General features: G+C 38.5%; 1 protein-coding gene across 1 annotated transcript; it reads left to right on the top strand.

The window, feature by feature from the left end:
* Positions 1-4,701: 4,701 nt before the first annotated feature.
* On the top strand, positions 4,702-11,476 carry LOC129258259 (uncharacterized). The gene is made up of 5 exons (XM_054896563.2): positions 4,702-4,837; positions 5,867-6,038; positions 7,007-7,075; positions 8,497-8,629; positions 9,256-11,476. Exons 2-5 carry the CDS (start codon positions 5,949-5,951, stop codon positions 9,327-9,329), a joined length of 366 nt encoding a protein of 121 aa, XP_054752538.2. The 5' UTR covers positions 4,702-4,837; positions 5,867-5,948; the 3' UTR covers positions 9,330-11,476.

Here is an 11,476-nt window from a genome sequence, read left to right as displayed (position 1 = left end):
GAACGGCCTATATAGACTCCATTTTTGGAAGCCATTACGGATTTTTGGACATACTGGAACCACTAACTGTCCTTGTAACTTGTCCCAATCTAATACTTGACCCTTTAAACCATGCGTTATACTAAAAATCACATTCTCCAGGCGGTTATTAAACAAACTGTGTCGGTTTGTAATTAACGACAGACATTATTTTTATACTCCATTTTTGCAAACCATCTTAGATTTTTGGACATGGAGGACAATATAATGTCTTTTTACTTGTCCCAACGTATTTCTTGACCCACTAAACCATGGATTAGACACCAACATCATATCCCCAATGCAGATATTAAACAAACTATGTCGGGTTTTGGGGTTTTTAGATAACAACAGCTATTTTAGACTCCAATTTTGAAAGCTATCTCGGATTTTTGGACATATTGAACCTTTGACTGTCCTTGTAACTTGTCCCGGTTTACTTCTTGACCCTTGAAATCACCAGTGAATAAAACCCAAATAAAAGACACTAAAATACGTTATAGATGAATTATGAATTTTAGGACATGTCAGCCATTTTTACGCAATCTTGGATTTTCAGGTACCCTGGAGTGCTTATGTTCACTCTTTCCCTTTACGCCCTCCACCATTGAATACATGTATGCAGCGAAAAAGGTGTCTAAGGTAGATAAAGTGCCGGTTATTTTAATTTTCAGTTAATGGCGGCCATCTTAGACGCCATCTTGAAAATAACCACTTTCCAGGATACGAATTTTGGTGGACTTTTAGTATGCTATTTCTGAGATCAAATAGCACCAAAAACCGTTGACAAACATTTTTGTTACAAGTTTTGGGGGTCGGAATAGAGTAAAAATGGGTGTAGAATGGCGGCCATATTGTTTTTGCCAATTTTGAGGATTTTAACATCAAAATCAACGTTGGCAAACAGCAAATTTGGACTCAGTGCCCCCAAATTATGTTAAAACACTTCTCAATTCAGCATTAACACGATTTGCCTAGGCAGTCTACTTTTCTCAAATGTGGACCTGACTATTGCGCACTTATCCACCTTGTTAGGTGCTCAAGGCGCTCCTATATTACCCGGCTAAGCTAGGCGTTCATAGCGCACACAGCTTTTTAAGGAATTACTTCCTACCGGTACCCATTTACCTCACCTGGGTTGAGTGCAGCACACTGTGGATCAGTTTCTTGCTGAAGGAAATTACGCCATGGTTGGGATTCGAACCCACGACCCTCTGTTTCAAAGTCCGAAGACTAATCCACTAGGCCACAACGCTCCATTATTGTCATTATCTATTTTATTTATATTTTAAGGGGCGAGAACAATACAAATCATTCACCATGTTCACCATTACATTGTTCCCTCAACGACGGGTAGGCCTACATACTTGGCTTCCCCTCCATCTTGCTCTCATGATTGTGATTGGCCATACTGATTGCCATAATGGCGAAGTTTATGCAGAAGTCGTAACCCTTAATGAAACGGGCTCAAAATCTCAATTCTTTTTTTTTTGTAAATCCAGCCTTTTATCTAACCGGTCTTGGTCGTGTGGCAAGGGGCGTATAGCAAAGAAAAAAAAAACAAATAACAAAAACAAAACAACAAACAAACAAATATAAAAAAAAAAATGGTTAAATGTTCAAATTGACCCCTCTCAAATCTCTGACGCTGCTGAGGGCCAAACGCTCAAATGGCACGTTTTCCAGCAGTGCGTAGCCAAAGCGGCACCACAGAATGGTGGAAGAGAGAGGGGGTGGGGGGGGGGGGGGTTGGAAGGGGCGAATGCCCCCATAGGATAGTTCAAGTAGTGATAATAATTTGTGGAAATATGAAAACGATGCAGAGAAGGTGAAAAATAAGGAAGAGGAGTATATTAAGGATAGATCTAACGCGTCAATGCTCCTATTGTTCAACTGGAAGAAAAAAAAACCGCGACGTCACATTTCAGACGTCTTGCCCTCTCCCCCATCAATATATAGCGTTGAAAGGGCTCTTTTTAAAGGTTTTTTTTTAAGTCAATAACTTAGTTGTTCGTATATGGGCTTCCTTAGTTCACTTTTCTCTGTTCTCTACTATGTGCACTCGTCACAAGCTTTGCTTCTAAGTCGCTACCTCCATTTTATTGTATCTTTTAGAAATGAATTAATGCTCTTACATTTTGGAAATAAATGTTGAACGGAATTGAATATATAATTTATTTCAAACAAGATTCTAAAAAGATATAGAATATTCACCGATGAACTATCTGAAAGGCGAGTTCATGGGATTTGAATGGCATAAATAACATAGACCCTATAGGAAAACTACTCGCATGTGACGCAATAAAATAAAAACACCACGTCATTACTCTTATTCTTCGATGCATTTTCGTCAATTCTCATGAATATTTTCTTTCACTTTGGGTGGAATTCCACTTGAATAAGAATTGGCGCCACCCTAACCAAAGTTGGCGCTAATCTAATGGCGTACAATTATGGCCACTGATCGTAGTCCCAATTCTTATATAAATGAGCAAATATTAATGGCAAATAGGAAGATACAGCCCATGCCCTATGTAAGGAAACAGGAAAAGGAAATGTTGTTAATTAGTATTTATCACGATGAAATGGAAAGACATTTCAAAAAAAATATTAATACGAAATTTAAGGATATAAGCAAGAGAAGTGAGGAATATTATAACATCGTCAGACAACGACTTATTGAAGATTGCTTGACATAAGCCTATGCTATACGACGTAGTGTATATACAAAGTTTGGAATTAGACTGGCGATAAATTGCCGAAACCTTTGAGGGTAGGGTCTAAATCAGCCCCAATCCTTCGGATTAGCAAAATGAGTAAAACCTGAAAGACTTGAAGGAATTTTGAAAATGGCATTACATATCGCATAAAAAATATAAAAACAAAAAAGGAATGTGCCGTTGCGGCCAGTTGGCACCAAACAATTTAAAAAGAACCCTAATTAATGTGACCTGCACACCCATTTTTCTTTCCCGGGGGAGGGGGGGGGGGTTGCCAGACGTATTCTTTTGTTTCGATGAATTTTGATTGAGAGAGGGGGAGTGAAGCGATCGAACTTTTCAAGAGGCCGCTCTTGCATTTTCAAAAGTAAAATTTGAAGATTTCCTGCACATATTATAAATTTTATGATTTTTTTAAATGTAAGTTTTCATTTTTTCCTGAAAAAGGGGGAGAAGGGAGACTACATGCCCCCTGCTGTGTACAACCATGGTCACCGGCGTTAAGAGTAATGAGCAGGCAACTCTCACTAACATTTCCGTGGGCACAACATTTAAAAGATTCAAGACCGACCGGTGGTATGTCACCAAAAATTACGTAAACTAGGCCTACATTTCATTGGTATGCCATAAGGGATCCGTAAAAAAAAAAGTCAGCGATTAATCACTAATTTGAAAGAACAGTTCTAATTGGTTCTTAGTCAGTCTAGTGAGCAGAATGCGCATGCAACGATGAACTTGATAGGCCATTTCATTTTGCGATTAATAGCTAACCTTTGTGGGGGCCCTGGAGTCGGTTTCGCCGAGGTGAATGCACCACAAGAAATATTATCCTTTTAAGCGGTGACCGAAAGTAATTTGGGTGGTTTGTTTTCAATTGGTCCAATGCCACTTCGTCCAATTACCTACTCGTCTACTAGCATTTGGTCTACTTTCAGTTCGTCTACTATCCATATTTTCTAATTGCCATCTCGTCCATTCATCATTTTGTCTAATAACCAGTTGGTTCAATAGCCATTTAGTCCATATACCATTTCGTCTAATTGTGCTATTGTTATTTGGGCGAAAAGGATGAAAAGAAAATTGATATTAGACCAACTGATTACGAGACGGAATGGTCATAGACGAACTGGTGATTAGACGAAGTAATGATTTGACCAAATGGTTGTTAGACGAAATGTTGATGGACGTAATGGCATTAGACTAAATGAAGGTAGACCATGTGACGAGTGCACGAGTTGGTAATATACGAACTGGCAATTTACCATTTAGGTCACCATCTAAATGATACAAATTCAAGAAGAATATTTTTCACAGTTGGACGGTGCCATCAGCCATAGGAAGGGGGGGGGGGGGCGCTTGCGATTTTCAAGTAGTTAAAGGAGAAGAGGGAGGGGGTAGAAGAAAGGACAATTTGAGAAGAGTTTTAATTCTATTCTATAATACCCATATTCTATTTCTATGTTATTCAATTAAGAAAAAAAAATGACGCAACTTGCAAAATCGTCTTGCCCGGTCTACCGATCCGACATCGTCCCTGTAGTATTTATATTATTGTTATTTCATTATGCTTCTATAATGTATGTTTTTTCCCCTAGTGAGGATCGGAAAAAATGTCGCATATTCTCAATGGTTGAGTTAAAAGAAAACAATGGACCTATCTGCTTTATAAAAATTATATGATAAAACCCAGATCGAAGTTTATCGAAACCATAGAAATTCTTTAAAATATTCCCACCTTCAAATAAAGAATTCTAATTCCAAACTCCAATGTATCATAGACATTGTTGATTTATACGCGATACGTGCCCTTGAACAAGGCGAGCCATTCAAAAAAATTGTTTACTTCGGTACCCATGGTTACTGTGCCTATTTAATGTATGCATACCATAATTGCTGCGATAAAACTTGCGCTCGCTACGGTGGACAGAGCTACTGTACCCTTGGTCGGTATTATTTGAAAGGTGAATTATCCGTTCGTTGGCGAGTGCACGCATTATTTACAATAATAAATTCCACAATGATCAGCATTAATCATCATACATCGAACTTGTCTTGTGTGGAAAAGATCGTATTCTATATTGCGTTTATGCTCTCTACAGGTATGGTATACGACACTTGAAATGTCTGCAAAGAGTAAAAAAAAATCTTAGATCACTTTCTGTGATTTTATTCATCAATTCATTATGATATATTTGCGTTTCAGTTGAATTCCAAGAGTTTATGTGTGTGCGAGCGTGTTTGAGGTTTTCTGGGTGGTGTGTGTTGGATGATGGTGTCTGTGTAAACCTTGTCACGTATTCATGAATCTTGGCGGTTAACTGGCTGTTTGTATTGTAAAATGATTATTGTTTTAAGAGTGATGAAATTAACAATTGAGTAACGACGGTTTTTCAATTCATATGATAAATTCATGTTATTCATGATGTTTTTCATTTATTCTTAGAGTGCATGTGGATAAATAGGTGTGCCCCCCAAAATGGTTATTTCACTAATTCGTCTGTGACACATTGTGACTTGTTGTATGTGAATATTATTCAGATGTGACATTAACATTCATCTCATCCTTTTATATGACCTTACGTCTTTTTAAATGTTAAGTCGTATGTGCGTGGGCATGCACTAGGTCTGCGTATGAGGGTGTGTGTGGGTTTGTATCCTACGCCTGAGACAGTTTTGTGTTTAGCCATCTAACTGAGGACGCCATACAAGCAGGACGTCCCCAGTCTAATCGCAATGCCTCGAGGGGGGCAATTATGTAACGGGGGGGGGGGGGACCCCTTTATGTTTTTAAAGTATTAAAAATGAAAAAGAAATTGTTTCAATCTGATAGAAGTTTCAACTCAAACATCCTTCATACCCTCATAGAAAATAAATAAGAGTACAAGGAAGAGGTATTTAATATTTTGCCCCGGAAATTATTTCAGGTGTTGCACACTTCAGGTAGCCCCCCTTTTTATCACGGTTACCTTAGACCCCCCATTTTTGGGGGTGGGGGTATAGCAAGCTTTGATTCACTTAAAAAAAAACCAGGAAGAGTCTCCAGAGGTAACAGTAGTAAAACTATATCAAAAGCAATGTAGTACAAGTTGAAATGGAATTGATATTCTTCACATTTTATTTCTACACAGAGTGATGAAGTTCCAATGGAAATAGGAAAACTGAATATTGTGAGTGATATATTTCTCTGGGCTGGTATTGCTCATCGTCACGATGACGAAAGAATCACGTGGAACCAGCAGTCCAATGAAAGGAGGTGTGGATCCAGATACACTAAAAGGAAAGATCCCCGATTCCAAAAGAGTAAGTTTAGTGAGTTTGCCGAGAAAGTACATTTTTAAAAATTTTGTTTAAATGTCTTTCCATTAAAAAAAAGTAACGTTACAAATAAAATGATGCATGTGAAATTAACAAACTATAACAACGGAAGGATAGCCTATGTACAGCAGCTTCAATTCATGGTGCTGCTGGTATACCGAAGGGACCTAATAATTAAGAAAAACATACATAAATATCAATTATAAACATAAATATATATACAAAAGATAATGAGAATACAAACCAATCGGCCATAACCTCCCACCCCGAACGGCAACCTAGCCTATATACTTCAATACACGCACAATGTTCAAGATTTATTTCACTTCAAGGAATTATTATATTTAATTAATACTACTCTGAAATAAGTGACGTGGTAAATTTTCATAACATTGAAAGAGATTAAGAGGTTAAATTACTTCAACTCAATTTGTTTTTCATTTCAAGGTGGTATTAGCAATCGTATGAATTATTAATAAAAAACAACAATTTTACGGATATGTATACGAGCGACATACGGAGGAAAACTGGTACAAAAAAAGTAAAAAAACGCCCGTTTTCGACTTGTGGTGCGGACGCCGTATGGGAATTGTGACTGTATAAACATACGCATAAACACTTTGCTCTCAAACAATTCAACCTGGCTGGAATCACAATGCTAGAACATAAATACGACCATGCAGGCCTGAATGATAAAAATACAGTCAAACCAGAGTATCATAAGGCCATTGAAATGAAAAGAGAAAAAAATGACTATTGGAGATAGGAGGCATTTACACTAACAGGTTCACATATTCCTTTCAAATTGGAAACAAGTTTGGTGGCCACTGAAGACAAGTTCTCACTATATACTGTTGACAAGTGATGCCCTGAGACAGGTTTTGCTCCATCAAAATTGGGGATCGAACATAATGTAATACTTGCCTACTTTCACTTTGTTTTATTGCGTCAAGGTATTTCCTTATGACCCATCGTCACACACGACATCGAAATATGCCCTTGAACCGGATACAAGACCGGAGGTAAGACGGTTTGCATTTAGAATAATGAGCAAGGATATATTGTGAATCAAATGTGTGATATTTTGGGTGTGGGTGTGAGAGAAGTGCGTACGAGGGAAGACGACATGGGTGCATGTGGGGTGTGAGCTGATGTGAGCAGAAGGGAAGGCGACACAGTGGCTGTATAGCATATGAAGGGTTGGAATGTGGGTGTGAGGGAGAGCAATAATATTTAGGATCGAGTGCGCCAAATGGGATGTGGGTGTGTATGTGAAGGAGGGCCACATTATGGATGTGTGACATGATAGTGTGGGTGTAAGAGATGTGTGTGCTTTTGAGAGAGAGGGAGGACGACAGTGTAGGTGTGTGCATGCATTGCAGGGTGTGTATACTGTGATGAGGGTGGTGTGAGGGAGGGCGATAGTGTGTGTGTGTGACATGCAGGCCGGGTGATGGAATGAGAGCTAGTGTTCATACCAGGGAGTGCAAAAATGTGATTGTGTATAACATGCACAGTGTGGGTGTAAGAGGTGTGTGCATGCATGTAAGGGAGGACAACAATGTGGGTGTGTGAAATTATTAGGGTGGGAAAGTGGGTGTGTGAGGGAGAGCAATGATATAGGAGTGTGCGATGGTGTGTTTGCGAGGGAGAGCGACAGTGTGGATGTGCATGCGACATGAGGGTGTGGGTGTGCGTTTTTTTAGAGATGGAGGACAGTGTGGGTGTGTGCTTTTTCATTGTGGTGGAATGAGAATGTGCATGCCAGGGAGTGCAAAACTGTGGGTGTGTGACATTCATGCTATGTACATGTAAATAGGGGCAATAAATAATGTGGACGTGTGTCATGAGGGTGTGAGAGGAGGGCGAGAGTGTGGGTGTGACGGGAGGGCAAGAGTGTGTTTGAGTGGCATGACGGATGTGGGTTTGAGAGGGTACGCGTGAAAGAAGTGCAACAGGGTAGATGTGGTATGAGGGATGATGGTTTGAGGTGTGCGTGCGGAGGGTGACAGTGCGGGTGTCTGTAGACGTGTGAATTCGTGTGGAAAAAAATGTAGATAAAACAAAAACACATGTTGTGCGTTTGTATTTAATGTTTGTACAAGACGGGAGTTCATGTATCTCTCAATTTGGTGAAAACACTCGACATGGTATGGATGGTATGGCCGTTATCCAATGGCCTACTTGGTTCATTCAAAAGTATCTCAAAAATTAAGCATCCCACAAATATCCTATTCTGGTCAGTTGAAAATCATTTTGAAGTACATATAGGCCTAGTATGTGATTGAACTCTTTGATCATTTTGATCACATCATGCAGACCACCTTCTTGACACGCGCATAATCATCCGAAACTGCAGGATACCACGTGCAATTAAATAGCCATTTCTATTTGTTCTTTAATTGTGCTTGTTTGATGTTTTCTGTTTGATTTTGGGATTTAGGGCTACAACCAGAATTCTGCCGAGTCCAGTTTCAACATGGCACGACGGAAGCTACACACTCTTCTCCTTGGCCTCCTTCTCGGTTCCATTCTCCTGGGCGTATCTCTTACGTGTGGCTTGGTCTTTGGAAAGGGTATTTCTACAAGTTACATACTTACATGTATATAAAAGGAGGGGTCCATGCTAGGCCCCGTAGCACAAAGGTTTATTCGCTAATTTGAAAGAAGATTTCTGATTGGATCCGAGTCAGTGTACTGCGCAAAATGCGCATGCAACGATTAACGAATAACCCTTGTGTTACGGAGCCAACGATAAGATCAGAGCATTTAAGAATCCTTTATGGAGATTTTGTCTAAAATCCATAAAATAATAAAATGTTTAAATTTACACGATTTTCAATTTGTGACTTTACATTCGCGAAACTCCTCTATTATGTCAAGTATTGTAAATTTTACAAGGTGTCTGCGCGTAGCTCCTTTACGTCAAGCTATATAAATTATACAAAATGTCTTTTTCTGTGGCTGAGAATATTTGAAAATATGGTAAATTGTTCATGAATCTGTTTTAAATCTCACAAATATACTATCATCAACAAAGGAAAAGAGTCTGAAAATTCATATTTTGAATAGATATCATTATACAACAAAATCATACCAATATATGAAAATGATTTTGATTAATTACTAGAACACAAATCATTCTTTAAGATTATGGCACGTTGTTTATTTTCTTTGTTCTTTTTCCTTTTTACATGATCAGCCAATGAACGACCTTTGATGAATTCAACAAACGCATCACAAACGAACTCAGGGAATTCAACAGTGTACAGCTGATTGCACGAACTACACAGCATGCATGGTAGCAGGCTTTGTGGCGGTCAGTATAGGAACGTGAAATTCATGTCCTTGAGAAGAATGGATCAACAATTCGCCATCCTTTACACATGGAAAAGGATGCCATGCAGACGTTTGGCTGAAAAATCCTTCTTCGTTCGTTGCATGGTTGGCAGTGTGGTCATTACGAACGTCCATGTGGCAGTCGGTGTATCGGGGTTAACGGGTGGCAATGCATGGATATTTATAAGGTTGATCTTTGACGATCATGAAGATTGAATCTGATGCATCTCGACGTTAAGGGCTACAGGTGGTAAGATGGATGCCAGCGATGGCTTTAGAGAGGTACCATTACCATCGCGGTGGTTCCATGACATTTGCTCCGACGACAATTGCTCCGATGGAAAATCTGCAAGTTAAGTCAGACATAAACCTTACTTCCAAAACTAACTATCTATTACAATCCTAACTCTAACCCTTTGCCCTCTGAGATATTAAGACCGGAGCAATTGTCGCAGGAGCAAATGTCGTGTCACCATCGCGGTCACCCAGATGGATTACACCTATTATCGGTTCAGTGTGTCAAGAACAAGGTTTCTTTCGAAGCAATTCATCATCAACGAACCCCATCTTGGGGAGCTAGGGGGAAGATTTGACTGTTACATGACCTCGAAAGGTACAATAGTGGATATCCACCATTACGTCAAGGTTTGCAGATAGAGAAAGGCTCCTGTTATATCAGACGTGCATTTAATGCCTGTGACACCGAAAAGTACAACTGCACCCAGGAGTGAACAGTCACCATTTCAATTTACCTACCGCCGTCTAGTCATGCAAGTAAATTAACAGAAAGGGCCTACTTAAAGGTCAAGTCCTGCCCAGGAAATGTTGATTTGAATACAGAAAAATCAAACTAGCATGATGTTGAAAAATTCATCAAAATCAGATGTAAAATAAGAAAGTTATGACATTTTAAAGTTTCGCTTATTTTTCACAAAACAGTTATATGCACAACTCAGTGACAGTGACGATGATGTCTCCCACTAATTTTGTCTTTGTTTGAAATATACAATATATATATATATTTTTTTACAGATTTGACTAGGTCCACCTTTACTGAACCATATATAGTACTAAAATAAATGCTAATTCCACATGTTCAGGGAGGAATTTATCTTTGTTCCATTTGACAATGAGGAGAAAATAAAAAAAAAAGATTTCATATTTCATAAAATTCAATATAAAAGAAATCGTGAGTTAATGACGTCATCAGTCTCATCATTTGCATACCGACCAGGATGTACATAACTGTTTTGTGAAATTAAGAGAACTTTAAAAACGTCATAACTTTCTTATTTTACATCCGATTTTGATGAAATTTTCAGTGTTATGCTCGTTGAATTTTTCTCTTTTAATTCAAATTAACTTTTTGTTGGGATGGACTTGTCCTATAAGATATAGAACGAGAACATTCCCGAGAACACTAAATACTTCAATAGCATGTGGCTCAGGGTAGTGTTGCCTCGTTCTCGTTTACGATCCAACGTCATTTTATCTGAATAACGCCATAAAAATCAAGACGACGAAGGGAAGTATCATTGCCACGTGGGTTTCCAGCTTTTTATCTCGTAAACCATGTCAGGCTACGGTAAGGTTGATTAAATTATAAGGAGTTATCATTATACACATGAAGTCCTTATTTACTACCAATTGAATGACGGGGGTGAGGTGGGGAAAGATTCCTTTACATTCGAATCCAAATTCAATTCGATTTAACTTCCAAACATAAAAAAAATATTGCAAAGAATAAGTATAAAGAATGATTACATTAATGATATAAATGATTAACATAAATCATAAAGTCATTTTAATAAAGGATATCTATATAGAATGTAACAATATTGAGTAATCACTCTTATCTTCTTTTTAAAGTGAAATGTATTCGAAAGTAGTAAGAAATCAACTCATTGTAATTTATTTTAATAAGCAAATTTCCTAGAATAATTCGACATTTACCCCCAAAAGTGATCAGACCTTTGCTCCCACGGCAGTGAAAGCATGACTTGATATGAAGTCACTTAACCATTATCATATTATGCTAAGAAGTTTAAAAAGTGATGCAGAACGGTCTGTTGACACCTCCCCCC

The sequence above is a fragment of the Lytechinus pictus genome, chromosome 4 (genome assembly GCF_037042905.1).
Source record: "Lytechinus pictus isolate F3 Inbred chromosome 4, Lp3.0, whole genome shotgun sequence".
Taxonomy (NCBI): Eukaryota; Metazoa; Echinodermata; class Echinoidea; order Temnopleuroida; family Toxopneustidae; genus Lytechinus; species Lytechinus pictus.
The sequence above is the reverse complement of the archived record's forward strand: the minus strand, read 5'-3'. Positions and strand labels throughout refer to the sequence as shown.